At 33.1% G+C, this 20,837-nt stretch overlaps 2 protein-coding genes across 5 annotated transcripts; one reads left to right on the top strand and one right to left on the bottom strand.

Annotated features, from left to right (window-relative positions):
- Nucleotides 1-5,775: 5,775 nt before the first annotated feature.
- On the top strand, nucleotides 5,776-8,843 carry LOC145119868 (bromo-adjacent domain protein, putative (DUF3527)). Of its 3 annotated transcripts, none has more exons than XM_079055634.1 (3): nucleotides 5,776-5,971; nucleotides 6,787-8,287; nucleotides 8,382-8,843. In XM_079055634.1, exons 2-3 carry the CDS (start codon nucleotides 6,806-6,808, stop codon nucleotides 8,712-8,714), a joined length of 1,815 nt encoding a protein of 604 aa, XP_078911760.1. In that variant the 5' UTR covers nucleotides 5,776-5,971; nucleotides 6,787-6,805; the 3' UTR covers nucleotides 8,715-8,843. The 3 variants fall into 3 exon arrangements, with proteins under 3 accessions (XP_078911760.1, XP_078911758.1, XP_078911759.1); XM_079055632.1 differs by having other exon boundaries at nucleotides 5,777-6,413; XM_079055633.1 differs by lacking the exon at nucleotides 5,776-5,971 and adding an exon at nucleotides 6,448-6,671.
- Nucleotides 8,844-10,131: 1,288 nt separating this feature from the next.
- LOC145122247 (Mitochondrial substrate carrier family protein) lies at nucleotides 10,132-13,528 on the bottom strand. Of its 2 annotated transcripts, none has more exons than XM_079057881.1 (9): nucleotides 13,363-13,525; nucleotides 11,777-12,868; nucleotides 11,579-11,697; nucleotides 11,386-11,510; nucleotides 11,198-11,297; nucleotides 11,045-11,119; nucleotides 10,879-10,962; nucleotides 10,687-10,772; nucleotides 10,132-10,593 (listed from the first exon to the last, which is right to left on the bottom strand). In XM_079057881.1, the coding sequence occupies exons 2-9, from the start codon at nucleotides 12,798-12,800 to the stop codon at nucleotides 10,464-10,466; spliced, it is 1,743 nt and encodes a 580-aa protein (XP_078914007.1). In that variant the 5' UTR covers nucleotides 12,801-12,868; nucleotides 13,363-13,525; the 3' UTR covers nucleotides 10,132-10,463. The 2 variants fall into 2 exon arrangements, 1 of the variants encoding a protein (XP_078914007.1); XR_013714621.1 differs by having other exon boundaries at nucleotides 10,548-10,593; nucleotides 10,879-10,943; nucleotides 13,363-13,528.
- Between the last annotated feature and the right edge of the window lie 7,309 nt (nucleotides 13,529-20,837).

Genomic DNA, 20,837 nt, shown 5'->3' with positions numbered 1-20,837 from the left:
TTAGGGAAATACTGACGTGACAGACAAAAAGTGAGAGATCCTTCTCGTACATACCATCGGGTCTTAGAGGAGGGAGTATAGGGCCTTTGAAAAATTAGTCTATTAGGCTTAAAATTAATAGGCTTTTGAAAAGTTAGTCAATTAAACTTAAATATAATATGTCACACCATATAACGATATAAAACCGAGGTCCTTTGGCATTTGAAGGGTCCATGACGATTATTCAGTTTGCCTTGGCCAATGGATCGGTCCCACATAAACAAGACAACTAGTAAACCTATGATGGGAGGTCAAAGTACTCAATTTTGTAAAAAATATCTCAAAATTATTGATTTTAATTGTTATAAATAAAAAATCAATGACTTAATAATGGAAGTGACTAAGAAAAGGTGTTACTATACATATTCATTCACTTAAATAAATTGTTAAATAGGAGATACATATATATTATTACATTTACATGGGCAGGGCCAGTCCCGACATTTTGGAGTCCCCGTACGATTTATATAGTTTGGGCCTTAAATTTCTTTATATATATATATATATATATATATATATATATATATATATATATTCAATCAAGTAGAATATAAAAAAAACTCATACCTTTTATTCCAACATTAAACAGTTTTATTTATTGTACAAGACAAATAAAAGTATGACTTCAAATATTTCAATGTAGAAACAATCATCAAGTTATGTCTTTTAGATTCATACTTTTCCAATTACAAATAGCATATCAAACTATATAAAAAGTATGAAATCAAGAAATTAAAGGAAATTGAAATCATATAATAAATATCAAATACCAATTTATGAATGGTAATGGTAATTCAAAATAAAACAGACATTTAGAACTCAAAAGGTAATTACAGATACTAAATTTTTAAAAACACTTGGTGAACAATTAGCAAGTTATTGGAAAAAAGTAAATGTAGAACAAAATACTAGCATCCATTACTAAAAGTAAATACAACACAATATTAGAAACAACATTTAGCTTTTTGCACTAAGATAATTACATCAATAGATATTATAACAAAAAACGGAAACCGATAAGAAAAATGGAAGGAATCGAAATAACACAACACAAACATGTTTGCATAGTGTTTAGGCCAACAAAAACCAAAAGTCGGAGACGGTATGTATATTGAAAAAAATGATAATGATGATTTATTTGAGCTAGCGACAATTCGCTTCCTGAAATTTTTTATTCCATGTTTGCTTTTGTGATTTTGCTTCCCAACTTCTCACCTCATACTAGAGCCGGATTGTTGCTTCTAGTTTTTGAGAAGTAAGAAATAACAAAAAAGTAAGAAAGAAGAACAAAAAAGTAAGAAAGAAGAAAGAAGTAAGAACTCAAACTTTCTGATTTGCTTATGATTTTCGAGGTTATTGGGACCAAATTGATTTCTTCTTACTTTGAATAAATAATGAGATCGTTGGTGCCCAGGATCGTAAACGATTCACTGCCCAATAGCCATCATTACTTTTTTCTCCATGCGTAAATCGTAATCAGCGACCAGGAAGGAACCGAATCGTTTTTTTCCCCAAAATTTTGGATTTCCCGCTCTACTACTCTCATGCGTCGCGCGATATTGGAAGTTGATAACACAAAACCTAATCTCATTTGGGCCAAAATCAGAATCAAGGCTAATACTCTAACCAAATTTTTGGGCCCTAGTGGGCCCTGTTCATGGACACCTTTTGAACACCCTCAGGGTCGGCCCTGTACATGGGATATACAGAACACAAAACGATTTAAGAATACATATAAATTTCCCTTAAGAAAGTAATCAAATTATAACTTTTATAAGTTAATCATAACTCGTTCAAATTGCATGCACCATGTTTAAATTCATATATAGAATCTATAATTTTTGGCGCCACAATTAATGCTCAAATCTTGTCCAATATTTAATTAAAAATATCTGTGCTTTTAATTACACGCAATTCCCAACAAAATATAATAATAGATATTGGTAATGAGTATATTCTATATTAGTTATTGAGACGTGTACTGTGGTAGTGTGGTTACACATTATCTTATAGGCCCTTTGTTTAAAACAAAGCATATCAAGTTTCGATCCAAATTTTTTCTTTCATTATATTATTGGTGATTGTAAAATATTTATATAGATTCAAAAGTTTGTTTTGTTTTATTTTAAATAGATTATACATAAGAAAGAAGGCATTTTTAATAGATTGACGTTTCAAATTTTATATCATACGTTGCTAACAAATTAAAAGAATACATTTACAATTTCATTGTAAATGTTTAGTGTTTATTTAATTAATATATTTATAATATATGATTTTAATGTTAATTATATATCTGTTAAAATAAAAGTTTCTTAAGTATATATTTTATTTGTTAGTATATCTCATATTGGTATGATAGTGCCTATAAAATATATGTATGTTGGAGTTCTTACTCTTTTTATTTTAAGAAATAATCTTAAATTCCATATATATCTTATATTGTTTATATATTCATATTCATTAAAAAATAACTTTAAGTGAAACTGATTTTTAGATTATGCATGAAGCAAATTTTACAAATCTTACAAGTGATTCCTCTCATTTGGTAACATTCACGAAACCCCTCAAGGTTTGAAGATGATCAATTGATCTCCAATCAAACAATTGTCTATTAATTGGATAAGTATTATAATATTATACTTAACACAATAATGACTAAGTACGGTTGAACTTACAAAACGTAAAAAATAGAAGCATAATTATGGATTATAATCGTTCACTTGAGTTGTTATTTTGAATTCAGTCGCTCAATTTTTGTAGTTAATAATAAAACCTGCAAAACTAGAACTAATAAAAAAAAGGTTTAGATTGTTATTTGTAACGAATTTATTTGTAAAGAATTTATTGTGTGTGCCTGTAAGTTAATAATACTAACTCGTCGTTTAGAAAAAAAAAATAGATCATATTTTCTTTTTAAACTTATATTTTCGGCCTAAAATTTTAACTTTTGTTATAAATTTGGTTTGAACATTTACGAATTCATCTCAAATTTAGTTTAATTTACAAATTTGTTTTCTTAAAACATTTTAAAGACCTTTTTTTATAACTTTTTACAACATCTATTAAGATTTTTTTTCTTAATATTTTACAAGTTTTTTATATACTTTCAAAAAAAAATTAAATTGTTTTAGCAATTTTTTTTTTACATTTTTATACAACTATTTTAAAACTTTTTTATAATATTCTTAAAACGTTTCATATACTTTATTTTATATATATATATATATATATATATATATATATATATATATACTTTTTTATAACATCTAATAATATTTTTAACCTGTATTAAAGTGTAAATAAGTTTTAAAAAATATAAAATAATTTTTCTTTAACAAAATATTTCTAAACATTATATAAAACTAAAAAAGTATATGTGAAATGGTTTAAAAATAGTGCAATTTTTTTAATAAGAAGTACTTAAAAATTATGAAAAATAATTTATAAATTAAATTAAATTTGAGATGAATTCTTAAAATGTTTAGACCAAATGCATAAAAAAACGATTACTTTTTTAAAATATAAAATGTTTGTTGCCAATTAGAAACAAACACGATGGTTTATTTCCAAATAACGATCTAAACCTTAAAACAAACCGATATAACATGCAGTTTATGTAAAACACAAAACTATTTGTCTGTAAAATATTATTTGGAAAAGGCACATAAATATTTCAAAGCACAAACATATTAACTTTATAACAATAATAAATAAAATGGAACCTTTAACCCCAAATAATTCTTCCATGCACAAAGTCTACATAGACAGTTTTGTCTATCGAAATCGCTAAGTTGGTCATCTTATACTCATGTTATGCATGTTCCCTTTTAAGAACATCTCATTATTTTTTTTTATTTTCGTCGAAGAAACATGATAATTACCAAAGTAGTGCGTTTATACTTTATATTGGAAGTTACTTTAACAAATCGATAGGAAATTTTATCTCATTTTAAAAATCAACACAAAATTACATAAATGAACCTTATGATTTATAAAAATCACAAAGCCAAGCACTACATTTTTTTTCTTGACGAAGATGGTCTTTATAGTTTCAATTATTTGCATAGTTGGTCACCGACCTATCTAAAATATATTTTCTACCCTTTTTATTATTGTGTATCTTTTACTTATTTAAGTAGTCCTTATATTATTCATAAATTAGAAAGAGCTCCACTATACCCATAGACTTGCACAATATTTTTTTTCACTTCATTCTTCTATTGTCCACTTGCCACCACCATACACATGTCATCACCATCGTCGCCGCACCTCCCATTCCCATAACCAAAAGACACGATGCAATATCAACCTAGGATGCTCACACTCACAATATCAGGGTCAGTCTTGAGGATTTAAATATTCTCAAATGTCCTGGACGAGCCAGGAAAAAATGGCCATTATCGCTATTATAAGTTTTTTATTTTTAAATAAATATATAAATACATATATAACATAATAAAAAAAAATGGTCCCCAAAAAAATTGGGTCTTGTGCAGCTGCTCACTTTGCCCCTCACTCCGCGCCCCATGCACAATATATTAACCAATTTAGTTGACTAATTCCATATAAATCAAAGAACACATAACACAATGTGCACACAAAAAACTTAAAATAATAATAGATACAAAGTCATTTAAATATGCACAACCAATCAATGTCAAAATGCATATAGATATGCACAACAAACAAATAATTCACCCATATATTGGTGAGAGAAATAAAGAAAACATAACACACAAAACATTAATCAAAACTAAAAAAAGATCGAGAATGCCAAGAAATACACCTCTTTGTGTGTATGTGCTTTGTATCCATATTCTTTTTGTAGGTTTGAGATTGAATTGCACATCATAGATAACATTAAAGAATAAAAATAACATCACATGTGTGAACGATGCCCGATAAATTAAATGAGGCAGAAGGGGAAAAACCTCTAGCGTCGCTATCCTCTTCTATCTACAAACAAAAATCATAGTTTCCATACCTCAGTCTTAATCGGGAGAGCAAAAGCGTCAACAAAGACGAAGGGTGACAATCCACAAATGAGTAAGAAAGGGAATAGCAACGACACAAGTGGTAATGGTGGCAATCCAAGTTAGTGTGGTATGTTTGGCGATGGAGGGTTCAAGTGGAAATTGGGGGGGGGGGGGTTAAGGTTTATGTTAGTTTATTTATATAACTTAAGACTAATATAGATTAAACTTAAAAAATAAAAGATAAAAGATAATAAAAATAATAGAATATACATTTTACATGGGTTATGGACCAACCACACAAGAAATTAAAACTATATATACCATCTTTATCAAGAAAAAAAATTAAATACTAAACCTATGACTTTATATAAAACAGAGACTATTTACATAAATTTATCAAAAAAACAATAACTAGACACGTATGACAATTGATAGTTATAGACATAATAAATTTGCAATAGCACGAAAGAAAAGAATCAAACAAAATATATATTTCCTACATAACAATATAATATTTTTATTACATTTGTACTTTATAAATGTAAAGTAATAGAAAGAAATATTAATTTCATTATATAAATAAAAGTAGAATAAGTAAGAAAAAAATCTTATATAGTTCAAATCAAATTTTATCTAACATTGTTCAAGTGTTCCGTAAAATCACAGGGGTTAAACTGTAACACCATCAATTTAAAGGGAAGTAAAGTGATTTTTTAGTCGAAATTAAAAAGGAATTGCAAAATGGGTCAAAGGAAAGAAGATGCTTTTAGCAGACATCACCACAAACCATGGCAGCTCTATGTCTCTCCTTCTCTGTGTCTTATTGTGGAACCATGAGAGAGACTGGTAGATCATATACATACATACATATACGTACAGTTACACGTATACAGATTATACATAGAGAGAGAAAACCCTATCATTAGTAGCAATAGCAGCTCTCTCACTCCAAGGCATGCTTTCTCTCTCCTCTCTCACTCTCCACAGTTCACCTTTTGCTTTTGTGTTGTTTGTTTGATTAGTGTTCGTATTGTTTGCTCCCTTTCTCATCACACCCCGCTCCTAATTTATCTACATTGTGATTTGCTCTTCGAGATCTTTCTTGAGTTGGTGAAAATGTGTAGTGTTAAGAACTTAAGGATCGGGAGAATAATGGAAAATACGGTCTAAAGATCTGTTGGGTTTTCTGTTTCAAGACCTTACCTGAATTAGTGAATATAAGCAAATTAGCATTTACACAAAAGGTTGAAGCTGATGGAAGCTATGATTTTATAACTTGTGTTGTGTTTTCGGATACTTAGGGTTCACTTTATCAAGATCTGGTGGGTGGTGGTGGGGTAGTAGTGCCAGATCTCCCAACAATCATTGGTGCTTTGTTTGGCCTGCAATGCAAGCGTATGTATATATAATTGCAATTATATTACTTTTTAATCATCTTGTTTCTTTATCATTATCACTATGTCCTCCACCTGTTTGATACTTTGCTTCAAAGAGATATCTTGAGTGGTTGTTTTGATTTTTGTAACAATTAGGGCTCAAATATTCTGTGAATTGAACTTGTCTCTCAAGTTAGAAATTAACTCCTGCTTTTGCTTTTAGTGAGATCAAAGATTAATCACTGTAACTAACTGTATGAGATTCGTGAAAGATGGGGTAAACGTGAATCCTTTTCATGACACTATTATATTCAAAACTCTTTACTGTTTGTTGCTTTTAATTCTTTATATTTTTCTAAATAAACTTAACCGTTGTGTTCTACTGATTAAAGGCTGCAGATCTTATTATAAATGGGTCAAGATTTAGAGCTGGATTTTGAAAAGTACTGTGTAGTGGATGCAAGTCCCAAGACTGTTCTTCCTTCTCCTCATCATCATCATCATTCAAATCTTGAAAAGAGAAAGGTTAGAAAGAAACCTAAACCCAAGTTGAGAAATGAAGTATCATCATCCTTGAGTCAAAACAAGGAATTTACAGAAATAACCTTCAATCGATACCGAAGTGCATCCTGTAGAACTGCTCCTTCAATTAGGTTACAAGTTGATGAAGAAGCACCAAGAAGAGGTTCTGTGTATCAAAGCTCCATAGAATCAAGCAAAATGAATAGAATCAGTGAAGGGAGAAAGAAGATTGAAGTTTCAAGAAAAAGTGATATTCCATTTTCATCTGAGATAATAGTTGATTCCTTATGTGGTTCAGATGAGGATACTAATAATAATTCAGTCAATTCAGTCAACAAGGAGAATCTTTCCATTTCAATCCCTTTACATAAATCTCTATCTTCAAGATTATCAATCCCCCAATCTCCCACCAAATCAGAAACCGATTCTTCTTCCTCGTCAAAGACTCGTTTCAGTCCTTTCAGAAAGATGTTTGACCCCTTCACAAAGTCAAAGTCTCACAAGATCGAAGAACCGAATGAAGCAACATCATCAAGAAAGACTACTTTGAGAAAATCATTGCTAAATGATTTCTCAAACACCGATGAGGGTAAGAAAAAAGATTCTTGTAGCTCAATCCTATCATCATCTTCTTCTTCTTCAGCTGCTCACTTGAGTGGGATTCTTAAGGTGAGAAACAAGAATGGGATGCCATATTTTGAGTTTTCTGTAAAGAATCCACATGATGTTTGGGTCGCAAAAACATGGAATATGGGAGATGGATTTAATTGGGTGTATACTTTTCACATGGCTCAAAACAGAAGATCAAGTAATGTCAGTGGACATGGATCATCTAAGGATCATCATCATCATCATAGAAATGGAAGTAAAGAGTTTTTAATGATGGCTCAGATGCAAGTTTCTTGTTATTTATGTACAGAATTGATAAATCCAGGAGCTTTCAATAACTCCATGCTCACAGAATTTGTGTTATATGATCTTACACGCCCAAAAGAAACCCAAATTGACCAAGAAAAAGTCAACAACATTAATTCTTCAAATTCAAATCCATGGCCTGTGAAAGATTTACATCCGGATCTTGAAACTGCAGCCATTGTTTTACAGTTTCCATTGAAAAACAAAGAAGGGGATATGAGAAATCATGATCTTGTTGAAACTTCAACCCCAACAAGAGTTAATGTGGTGATTCCTTCAGGTAACCATGGTTTGCCATTGCCAGGTGGCGAAGGTGAAGCTCGTGGTGGGGCCTCCCGGTTACTTGACAGGTGGCGAATGGGTGGAGGTTGTGATTGTGGAGGGTGGGACATGGGGTGTCCCCTTGTTGTTTTTGGCAATCATCACGTGAAAACAGATGTGGAGATTTTCTTCAAGGTAAAGGTTTTTACTTTTTTTTATTTTTATTTTATTTTATTAAAAAAGTTATATAAAAACTTATAATGAGGTTAATGGTTATTTTTTTATACAGGGGAGTAAAGAGAAGATGCCAGGTTTGACCATGAAGTTGACCGAAGAGGGACAATATGTGGTTGACTTTCATGCACAGTTAAGTTCACTACAAGCTTTCTCCATATGTGTTGCTATGTTGCATGGAACAGAAGCTTCCATTGTTGCATGTGGAGGAGATGTGAAGAGGAAGATTTTGAAATGTGATTCTTTGAGGGTTTTTATTGAGGATGAAGTCAAACACTTGATGGAGGCTATGGCAGAGGGGCAAAAAGGGAAATCAAGTAAGAATGTTGATGAAATTTTATCTACTTTTGTAGTTAATCCACCGTTTTCTCCAATGTCTCGTGCATGAATGATGAAGCCTAAAATGATTTTGCATAATCTTTAGATAGGTTTAGTTTGTTAGGAACAATTTGAGGGGGAAAACAAAATTGTTTATATTGTTGGTTCATTTAAGAATGCATGGGAAAGAGGATTTTTTTTTTTTTTAATTTTTAGTTTTAGTTTTGTAAGTTATATGAAGGTGGTGTAGTAAGATATGGAGGAATATTTGTATCTCTGGAATGATAAATAATAAGTTGGTCTGTTATACAAAAGAATGTGCATTCCCTTGTTGTTGAACAGAAAGATATTGGAAGTTTGCAAATGTGGGTGGGTTCTTTATTTCAAGAAACTTTACTTCAAAACAAGCATATCAATAAAAGATAAACAAGTTTTTATGCCATGATATCTATCTATCAAGAGGGGAAAATACCTTGGAGGATTCGTAATAACTTAACATCATAAACTCTATTTCAAGGCCGAAATACTAGATACTTATTTGTTCACAAAAAGAAATAGTCAAACCATTTTGGCATTAAACGATGTTTAGAGTTGCACTAATTACGACTAAGACTGTATTTTTGCCAAGGGTAGAATGTCAATTATAATGTCTAAAATAACTTAGATTATGAACCAACATTTGGCTTAGCAATATCAGGAGTTGACCGATATGTGTCCATCAGCTAAAGCCAAAAGTTGATGGTTCCAGACTTCAAGTTTAGTTGGATACATGTGTAAATGGTTCTATTAGAAAAAAAAACTTAGATTATAAACCAATGAAATTGAAATTTGTGTGTTTGTGTCATGTGCAAAAAACAAGACATCATGTTGGTGCTCAAAATTCAACATGATATTAATATCTGTTTCGGTGTTTGTCATGTTTTTTACGATTAAGTATGAATTAAATAAAATGGTGGTTATTTTATGTTATTTTTGTTGTGTTAATCATGTTTTACTTAAGTTATTTTCGTTTAAGTTAAAAATAACATGATATCGTTTCGTGTTATATAAAAAAGCGTTGTATTGTGTCAGATAAAAACTACAACACAACTGCCTAATTTAACACCTTTACTATAAAAACTACAACACAACTGCCTAATTTAACACCTTTACTATAAAAACTACAACACAACTGTCTAGTTTGACACCTTTACTTGACCGTCACATGTGCTTGAAATCTTTCAAATTATTTCATTGAGTTAAGTGTAGAAGCAAGTACAAGTTATTTTTATTTTTATCATTTTTATATATTCTTGCCTTATCTGTTTTATCTTTTTAGAATATTAAAGTGGGGTATTTGTAACTATGTTGAACTTATGAATCTTTGGATTTATGAATGTAGATGGCTGACGTATACTTGATGGGGTCATTTAGGATCATCTTTTTTTGTGTTAGTCAATATGTATGAACTATGAAGTAGCAAGTGGGAAAGCATTTGAATCATATGATTAGATTATATAATGATAATAATAATATAATATATTATGCAGTTGAAAAAATTGGCAACTAATTTCAGCGACATTCTACAAAAAGAATAGTTTCCTTTCCTTTCCTCCCTCAATCCTCACACATCTTATCTTCTCTAGTAGTATATGATAGTATCCTTCTCTTTACATGAATTTTGCACTCTAATGTTACATCTTATATCATATCATATGACACCTAAACTAAAAGAATCAAAACAATCATATCCATCCATCCATCCATCTTCACAAGAATCAATTGATTTGTTTCCCCTAAAAAATGCTTCAATAATCAACAAAAACTAGCTACATGGTTTTTATGATGAAGATTGGAGCTGAATAGGTCTAGGTTCAGCTTCCAAAGAAAATAACCTTTTAAAGGACTCATAAGATGCAAAAAATAGTGCTCCCTGAGTCATGTACATGGCCAATCTTGGAGTCAACCCCCTGATTCCATGCCATCCATCCATTTTCAGAAAATAAAAAAAAAAAATAATAAATTTATTTCTTGAAAGTGAATTTATTAAATATCATTATTACCTATATAGACCCTTGGGTCCTTCATGTTGGGCTATGTCTTTAAGAGTGTCAAAAACACCATGATAACGGTTTACAGATCCAGGTATCTACACAAAATTTATTCAAATCAATCATTCATATGAGTATCTTTTATTTATTCAAATCTTTTGTTTATTCACAAATGAAAAATGTTAAAAAGTAAACACAAAAAACCTGTGTCTGCAATCTTGTTTTCACCACATCAAAAGGAGTTGTAAACAAAGCAGCAGTAGATCCAGCTAATCCTCCACATAATAGCTATAAACAATGAGTATTAATTACTAATTACTAATTCCTAATCACATTCTATCACCTAAACTTGAAGATCAAAAAAACAAACCGTTGATAGTGTGGTTGGTTGAGCATGTGCTTGATGCAAAGACATCAGCTTTTTCAAACTCTCATATGTATAGAACTAAAACAATAAATATGAAACCTTTGTTAGATTTTACACTCAAAAATTTAAGTTGGATTATATCTAATCTAATCTAACCTTGATAATAGAATGAGGAACATTCCTACAAAGTACAGCTCCCCATCCATTGTATAATGATGAAAAGCCTCCCTTCCCAACAATCCCCCAAAAAGCATTCCTGTGAAATTACAAAATTACAAAATCAGTTAGTTGACCAGAAAAGTCAAAAGTTATAGTAAAAAATAGGATCATATTCATATTCATACCAACAGCTGTGATAATGTGAGCCGACTTGCATCTGCTGCTTTATTCGCTCACTTGGAGTAAAAACAAATGATGTGGCAACACTTGCACAACCTCCAGCTATGCAATGAGCCAATGATTGATGCTCCTGAAATTTGTAAAATTAAGTATCAAGAAAACTAATTCTAAAATATATATGGAAGAAAACCCTTTCACCTTGGCAAAAAGGGGAAGCAAAGCCCCCTTTACTGATTCATAACTGAAAGTGTAAATTGCAGAAATTGGTGCTGAAGAAGCAATATTGCTTGTGATTCCGCGATAAAGTCCTGATAAACCTAAAAAAAAACAAGATTATAATCAGTTTTAATGAAATTCCTTCAATAACAACAGAGTAACAGACACAGTGCATAATACCTCTTTCAGATATAATTGACTTGCTAATATATGGAATGGATCTTTGATCTGTTGGACATGACTGAATGACAGTCTTCACTGTATCCATGGGGTGCAGACACAGGCTAACAAATATTCCAGCAAATGCTCCAGCAAAAGCATGCTCTTGTTTTGCAAGTTTATATGATGTTGATGTACAAACTTCATGGTTGACAAATTTACTATCTTGTCCCTCTATGATCTCACTTAAGTCGTTCTCTTTCTCTTCTATAGGATGAAGAAGATAATCTGAGCACAGAGACATAACACTTGCACTAGTTTTGATCATATTGTTTGTATTTTCATGTGATGTAGTCACATCATTAAGTCTAGTAGCATCATCTGGATCGATTGTTTCAACACCATTTATTTCTACAGCATTAGAGCAGTAATCGGTTCTTTTCTTATACTTTGCTCCTGAAAGCTGTATGTCAGTCATCCATCCATATACATTTTGGAATTCATTCGAGATCATTACACTAGAAATCCTTTTTTCTTTGCAGGATCTCAGAAGGTGGTAGCAATGGTGAGAATCACTGAAACAATCAAAAGAAGAGAGTTTTTTGGCTACATGTAAAGAATCCAGGTCTTTTTGCACATCTACTGTAGGTGAAACATGAGTTTTAGCTTTAAGATTGATCGAGACATTCTGAGTTTCAGAGGGAATAGATGCAATTACATTCCCTTCTTCTGCTGGATAATAAAATGTGTTTGCTTTTTGAAGGTTATCATTGTTCTGTGTTGATGTTCTATGGCGTAAAACGGGAAGAGATGAGGTGGCAAAATTCCATAATTGTCCAGCTCCTGATATGAGATCAGTAGTGCTGACTATGGATGATGACCTGGATTCAGCTTTTTGAGAAGGTTGTTTCCTGTTATCATGGGAACTGGGAGCATAATCTTCACGAGTAACATCCACAAGGTCAAAAAAAGGTCCTCCATGAGGATTATATCTATAGTTGATTGAAGGTTTGACACTTGTACGAGATTGAGAATCCCCAGTCATTGATGTGATACAACTTTCAAGAATTCCATTTGAGAAGAAAGATTGCAGGTGGAGAAGTAGTAATACAACTGCAAAATCAATCACATCATTGTAACTTTATTAAAACTTGCTCGGAATATAACCTAGAGGTCTTAAAGTTGAATCCCTTTGTGTATTTATTGCCTATTGAAATCAACAACTGTGAGTCATGACAAGCGAAAAAAACTCAATGACTCTAAGAACAGAATCATATTCGAGTTCAGAATATGTAGTACTTGATCAACCAAAGCAAGTCAACCCTAGGCAATACCGAAATCGCCAAAACCACAAAAAGGAAAATGCAGATTGAAATCACATCAAATTAATAGAAAAAGCCAAAATCCAAGTACTACTGACATGAATTTATCGAAGCAAACGGTTCTCAATTTCTAAACAACAAGAAAGCGTATACAAGTTCCTATCAATGGTCACATAATATCCAGATCTTGTGCACTACTTCTACAGTTCTACTAGATTTGTGCAATAATCCCACACAATAAAAATTTACGAATAATTCGAACAAGCGTAGGAAAGAATTAGAAACCTGGATGGATTGTTGGACTGCGATAAAGAATGAAGCATAGGGCTTAACGTTGTTGGATTCATTTTCGTAAAGCTAATTTCAAAGGAGTGAGGGGTTTAGTGGAGGTTTTATATGCAATGAAATCTATAATAGGGGTAACGAATCTATCAGATCACACAAGTTACAAGTATCATTCCATCCAATTTAAAAGAAAAAGAAAAAAAAACATTTTTGCCTATTTTTTCTGGCAACTGTTTTTTAGATAAATAGGTCCTTTATTTAGCAATGAGCTTATTATTAAAAAATATTTTATATACAATTTTTGCATATACAGTTTCAAAATACATACTCTAAAATAAACATTATTACAAAATATGTGATATACAGGTTGCTATTACAGTTGGAAATATATAATATTCTATTCTACTTCTAAGTTGATTAAAAATATTTACTTAAAAGTATTTTATGTTTAGCATTATATAAATACATTTAAATTAATATTTTCTGGATGAATGAACATATATACTTCAATTTAAAAGAATATATTAATATGTTTCTTTAGACCATAGCATGGAGGCTAACAATTTAAGTCCAAAATTGAGGGTTTAAAGAATCAATAAAACTTACTTATAGAAAATATTATTATAAACTTATTATTTTATGATCAAATAAAAAATTTGCTTATCAAAAGTTAATTTTTATTTTATGTAATTGGATTATTATATTAATTATAAGTTTATAACATAGACTTTTTTTTGGATTAAAACTCAATTATAAGGCTGGAGAGAGTGGTGTCACGCTCCCTCATGAAACCACGGTGCCATGTAGACACCATCTCATTCTTTACCACAAAAATGAGGTTTTATATCACACCCAAGGAGTGGTGCCACACTTGAGTTTTTTTTTTTATTAATAATTTTTTTTTCATTGTTTGTGTTCCAAAGGGTAAGAAAGTCATCCAATCACAATCACCCAAGGAGTGCTCCCGTCTGCTGCCATAGTGCGGCCCTAACCGCACCCAAACCGGTGGGGGGGCGGGGGTAATAATTATAAAGTGTTTGTCGGTTAGTAATAATATAATGTGACATAAAGTATGTAAGACCCATAATAGTCTAAGGGTCTAAAATATAAATATAGTTTGTCGTCTTGAAATCATGTGATTGCAATATAATGTAACTGGCTTTTTAGAGCCTATAAATAGAGCTTTGCCCATAAAGAATAAAGGAGGAGGGGTGTTCCGACCTAGGTGGCACCGGAGGTGCGGTCTCTACCGCGTCCACTCCCACCGGTCTAACACTCTTAATTGTTGATTTGAAAATACATATAATAAAGTTAAACTAAAAGATAAAAGTACGGGTCACTATTTTATAGCATTGCAAATTCTGAATTATGATTTTCTTTATACAGTTCTAATGTACTTTTATAGCAAACTTATTTATCAAACCAATAAACCATCGCATACAAAAGTAATATAAACAAGTACCGGCAATTACAAACTTAGACAAACATGCACCAAATTTATTTTTAATTCGTGTGTTAAATGAATCAGATAATACAATTTGCATGGAAGAAAAACATAATTCATAGTATTATTTTATTATCTTTTTCGGACTGTTTCAAAGATCTTAAAGATTTCACTTTGAAAATAATTTTATTATAACTAAATGGCAATACAAACATACGATAGCAACTAAATAAAAATCTTTTTTTTTTTTTTTAATATTTTCCAAGCCCAAAAATTTGTCATGAATATGTTCGATTAGATTGTGAACAAAAACGGAAATCATTGTGTAATGTTTCTAGGCATTTAATTTTCCTTCTTTCCTCTTTATATTGTATACATGTCATTGTTATCATAATATGACATTGTTATGTGGTGGAGTTTTTCTAAATAGTTTCAAATTTCATTAAGATTTGGATAAGACTATAGTAATATGAACTTATGGTAGTTAATTCATTTTGTGCCAATTTTTTGGATTCACTTTATAAGCAAGTGAGAAAGATTGTCTTTGTGACAGTAAGAACCGACAACTTTTTTACATGTTTAATGTTTTTAATTATTAAAAGTAGGAAGTGACTTACAACATTCTAACTTATTTTAATTTCAAGCTTAAAGACCAAGTTTGTAATTTATTAATGATTTATATTAAAGAATATGGCATATAACACACTTACAATATGTTTTTATATATATTTTTTCTATCTTTTGTTACCTCTAAATTTATCGATAAGCATGTGTTCGATTGCAACATGCTTTTGTCATGATTCAAAAAATAATCACCATGCTTATCAAACCATATTATGAAGTGGTTTATAAAATTACAAGATTGGAAATGTATGGTACACATGTGTGGTATAATGCTTGTCTCATAAGGTCCCAAGACCCATAAGAACAATTGGATACCCATTAAGATCAATATTCTTATATGGAGGATCATGCTTCTCAACATCCATGCTAGAGAGCGTCTATCTCATAAGTGTATTATGGTGGACTCGTCTATCTCATAAGTGTATTATGGTGGACTCGATTACCTGCCCCGTTTGTTCCTGCGGTGTGGAGACAATTGACCATATTTTCGCAGGTTGTGCCGAGTTGATTGTTTTATGGTCACGTATTGCTGTTTGGTGGGGTCTTCAAGTTCCGACTTAGCTTTCTGTCGAGTCTCTTATCTTGCGGTCAAATTCTATCTCCTTGAGACCAGGTCAGCAAAAGGTCTTTAATGCAGTGGTTTTGACTTGCTTTTGGTGTATTTGGAATTTCAGAAATTCTTCGATTTTTGGAGCGGCTACTCCTAGGAAATCTTTAGTTTTTGATGATGTTGTTTATAAGTCATTTTTTGGATTTCTAATAGGTGCATTAAAGCAAAGATTAGTTGGAGTTCTTGGCTTCATAATCATATTTCTGCTACAACTTTGATGTAATGGTTCTTTTCTAGCTTCTTGCTAGTTTTATAAAATTTCACCGTTAAAAAAAATTGTTTAAAGTAAGATAGTAGAGGTTGACAAGAAGCATACATAAGTTATTATTTGTAAGATATCTGACTATAAATATCAATCAATAAAATATGATGAAGGCATTTAGTAAAAGAGAAGACAAAACTTCAAAAATGGTCCCTGTGGTTTTCGAAAACATCAAGTTTAGTCCCTAAGTTCAAAAAACCTCACAGATGGTCCCTGTGGTTTCAAAACTTTTAACAAATGGTCTTTTTCGTTAACTCCGTTAGCTTTTGGCCGTTAAGTGGAGGGTATTTATGTCATTTCACTGCCACAGGGACCATATATGAAGATTTGCCTTATTTTTTTTATAAAAAAAGGAAAAATATAATTATTTAATATTAAAGGGTCCCACACACACACACACACACTCTCTCTCTCTCTCTCTCAATAAATACATCGTCACCATTGGGTGCTCAACCACAACCACCCCGATCTCCTTATCATCCTCCTTCGGCCCCTCTCTCCAAACTCCACCTCCACTGTCGCTTTCTTCTCTTCCTTTCCACCACTACCACTGCTCTCTCCCTCCCATCCCTCTCCATAACCTCACCACCACAAAAACAACTTGACACCATTATTACTCACTACGTATTCATTGACTTCGTATCTGCCCTAGCTACTTCCAAACCCGAACCCTAAGATCAGATCTTGCCCTCTGTCGTGATACCGAACCCGTTGGCCACATCATCCTCAGCCTCTACAGCAACCTCTTCCCTGTTATTGTTTCCAATTTCAAATCCATGTGCACTGGTGTCTCCGGTTACTACAAAGGAACGCTAATTCAGAAGATCTTTCCTGGTCAGTTTTTATGGCGGGACATCAAGGACAGAGGGATAAAGGAGAAGTAAAGCCACCGGTAGGTTTGGTTAGAATAAAGAGAGTGTCGACCCTATGGCTTGAACCTATAGCTGGTTAGATGTTTTGTTGATTGTAGTTCTGTTTTTGGAGAGTTGAATTTGATACAAATTGGGGTTGATTTCAGGAATACTGATGGGGACTGTATTTGGGATTGTGATTCTTGCTGGTTGGCGGCAGATGATGAGATATCGAAGCAGTAAACGAATTGCTTGTTTGGGTTCTTTGATATCTTTGTTTGGTTTTGATTAACCAATTTGATTGTTAGGGTCTTACTTTCACTACTGATTTTGTTGATGTTAGGGTTTACTGTAATCTGTAATTAAAACATAATTTACCATCAACAAGAGTTGTATGACTGCAATTAGATGTTTTAGTGATCATAGACTATGAACAAGAAATGGGTTATCAGGGGTTTCTTTTCATTGTTGAATTTCCATGCTTCTTGAACTAAACATGATGAAGTGAAGAAGGGGGGATGAGATTAAAGTAATGTTGTTGGTTTGGGTTTTGGTGGAGGAGATTAAAGTGAAGAAGGAGGGAGTAAATTTGTTCATTTGACTGTATTATTCAAAAGGGTTAGGAAGAAGACGAGAGAGAAAGAGAGAGTGTGTGTGTGGGGGGGGACTCTTTAATATTAAATAATTATATATTTTCTTTTTTTTTTATAAAAAAAAAATAAGGCAAATCTTCATAAATGGTCCCTGTGGCAGTGAAATGACATAAATACCCTCCACTTAACGGCCAAAAGCTAACGGAGTTAACGAAAAGGACCATTTGTTAAAAGTTTTGAAACCACAGGGACCATCTGTGAGGTTTTTTGAACTTAGGGACTAAACTTGATATTTTCGAAAACCACAGGGACCATTTTTGAAGTTTTGTCAAAAGAGAAACATCTAAGATGATGTAGAAGAAATTTCTTGTTTGAAATTATGAACTTACTCTAAAGCTGATGTTTAGTACAAAATTTTCTTGAGTATATCAATAGTTTAACTTATTTGTTTTCCAATGTTGATTTTGATAATATTATTTATAACTTTATATCCGAAAGTGTAGAATAAGTATATTTAAAAATTAATGTATTTTTATTAAGTTTCGTCTTTCGAAAGAACTTTTTTCAAAATATGTTTGGAATGGCCGTGTGTAACACTCATAAAATTCGTGAAAAATTTAAACTTTTTGTAACATCCGATTCCCGGTACGTATTTAAATAACAGTAATTGCATTTTTACACTGGGACTCGGCTAGTTGGAGGCCCAACTCGTTGAGTAGACTAGACTCTTGGACGCGGGATTTAAGTAACCTACTCGACGAGTCGGAGAGCCCGACTCGGCGAGTAGGACTGTCTGGATGAAACCCTAATATTTAGGGTTTGCACCCTATTTAAGCACCTTACCTTGTCTCAACCCATCCTCCATCGTCCCTCCCAGTCCAGAAAATCCCTAACTCGAAACCCTAATCATTTATTGAGTGTTCTTGAGCTTTTTGGTGCCATTTGTGTGTGTTTGAAATTTTAGAAGGAGAAGGAAGCTTGAGAGATCAAGAGGAAGCAAGAAGATCCAGAGGTTTTGGCACATTTCAAGCTCATTTGAGGTATAAAGCTGAAACCTTGACCATCTATCTCTTAGATCTCTAGTTAGGGTTCATTTCTATCTTTTCTAAGCCTTAGAAGTGCCATTTTCGGGATTTTGTGGTTATAAAGGGGTATGACTTCAGATCTGGAACCATTGAGGGTTCCTATGGCATAAAGGTGCCAACTTTATTGCCATAAGAGCCCCATGCATCTTGTTGACTCCATTTTAGGGCCATTTGAGCCAAATACCCCATGCATGAGCGTTAAGTTTGTAACTTTACGTGTATTATGGACCCTAGGAGGCTAGATCTATGTTTTGGATGTGTTAAACCCGACTGAAATCAACTGTATGGACATGGACCTTGGGGGACTCGGCGAGTCGTTCATGGGACTCGACGAGTCGGGGTATGGTTCCCCAACCCTTTTCTGCTTGGATCGAACTGGTTGAGTCTAGAAGAGGACTCAACAAGATAGATGTGAAACTGGACCTGGAAATCATGGAACTCGACGAGTTCAAGAACAGAACTCGGCGAGTTCAAGGCAAGTCCCAACTGCATGAAGACGTACTCGACGAGTGCAGGAGGAACTCGGCGAGTCTAGGGTTGAATGTGCCTTCTTGCATGAAGAAGGACTCGACGAGTCAGTTGAAGAATGTCCCGACTTTGTAAGAAGTAGAACTTGGCGAGTACATGAAAGACTCGGTGAGTAGGATCGAGGTCTTAGTGTTTTGAGGATTTGGGGACTCGGCGAGTTGGTGGGTCAACTCGGCGAGTCGAGTCAACCAGACGTTGACTTTGACCCAGAGATGACTTTGACCAAGGTGTTGACCTTGACTTTGGCTTTGACTTGAGTAACCCTTGTAAGGGTTAAGAGTATGTAATGGTAAATTAAGGAAGGTTGTTACATGTAGGAATTGAGAGGAATTGATCCCGGCAACGAGGATAGTTCAGACACTTCACGACATTGAGGTGAGTTACCTTCCAGTAGAAGTGGGTCTAAGGCACCAAGGTCGGCCCACTAGTAATTGATTGTAGTAGAGATGATTGTTTTTGTGATAATTGTCTGGTGTGTTGCTATATGATATGCTTTATGCGCTAGGATGCTATGATTTATGGGTTAGTAGTGATAAAGGTGTTATAATCCCTAGTTACCGTTTGAAAGATATCGAAGGGGTAGATAGTACCCGTGCATGCCTAGCAGTATGATCATGATATGTTATTATGTGGTAGTGGAAGGGGGAGAAATATTCCCCGGTTACCGGTTGAAAGATACCGAAATGGAGGTTAGCTCCCGGTTACCGGTTGAAAGATACCGAAGGGGAGGTTAGCTCCCGGTTACCGGTTGAAATATACGGAAGGGGAGGTTAGTTCCCGGTTACCGGTTGAAAGATACCGAAGGGGAGCCCTGCTCCCAGCTATGCCAGACCGATACCGGTTGAAAGATACCGAGGAATAGGCATTAGGTGGTATGTGGTATGATGAGGGAACTCACTAAGCTTCGTGCTTATAGTTTACAGTTTTGTTTTCAAGTACCTCTTCATCGAAGGGGAAGGAGCCGGCACGGTAGCAGCGCATCGCACACACACCCGATTTCCGCACTATGATGTCCTTGGGATTGTACTCTGACATTATTATTATTCCATGACATGTTTTTATGACATTTGACTTATGGGTTATGAGTTTGATATGATATCGATGTTGTTTTTCAGTAAATGGTTTTATAAATCACTTAATTAAAAACGAAATTTTTGGTCTTGAAAATTGGGATGTTACACTTTTAAAACATTCTAAAATCATCATTGTTTACAAATTGTTTCCAAAATAAGATTCATATCAAAGAAATCCCAAAATCGTGAAACAAAAACATGAGGAGGTGCACGATCACGCCTTCGCCTTCCCGCGATCCTCAGAGGTACCTGAAACATAATCCAACAACTATAAGCCCAAAGCTTAGTGAGTTTCCCCAAAAATACGACTAAAAAACATAACAAACACATAATACATAAATGAGTCTTCAGCATGACTGGACCGCCTCGCAGGGCCTACAGCCTATCTGGACCGCTCCCAAGCCT

Source organism: Lactuca virosa, chromosome 6, assembly GCF_052849685.1.
Source record: "Lactuca virosa cultivar CGN04683 chromosome 6, Lactuca_virosa_CGN04683_v6, whole genome shotgun sequence".
NCBI lineage: Eukaryota > Viridiplantae > Streptophyta > Magnoliopsida > Asterales > Asteraceae > Lactuca > Lactuca virosa.
The sequence above is the reverse complement of the archived record's forward strand: the minus strand, read 5'-3'. Positions and strand labels throughout refer to the sequence as shown.

Coding starts and splice junctions, on each gene's coding strand:
- LOC145122247 (XM_079057881.1), bottom strand. CDS start 12,800: ATGACTGGGGATTCTCAATCTCGTACAAGTGTCAAACCTTCAATCAAC. Junction 11,698..11,776: donor GTCAATTATATCTGAAAGAG/GTATTATGCACT, acceptor GTTTTTTTTTAG/GTTTATCAGGACTTTATCGC. Junction 10,773..10,878: donor AAACAAGATTGCAGACACAG/GTTTTTTGTGTT, acceptor AATTTTGTGTAG/ATACCTGGATCTGTAAACCG.
- LOC145119868 (XM_079055634.1), top strand. CDS start 6,806: ATGGGTCAAGATTTAGAGCTGGATTTTGAAAAGTACTGTGTAGTGGAT. Junction 8,288..8,381: donor ATGTGGAGATTTTCTTCAAG/GTAAAGGTTTTT, acceptor TTTTTTATACAG/GGGAGTAAAGAGAAGATGCC.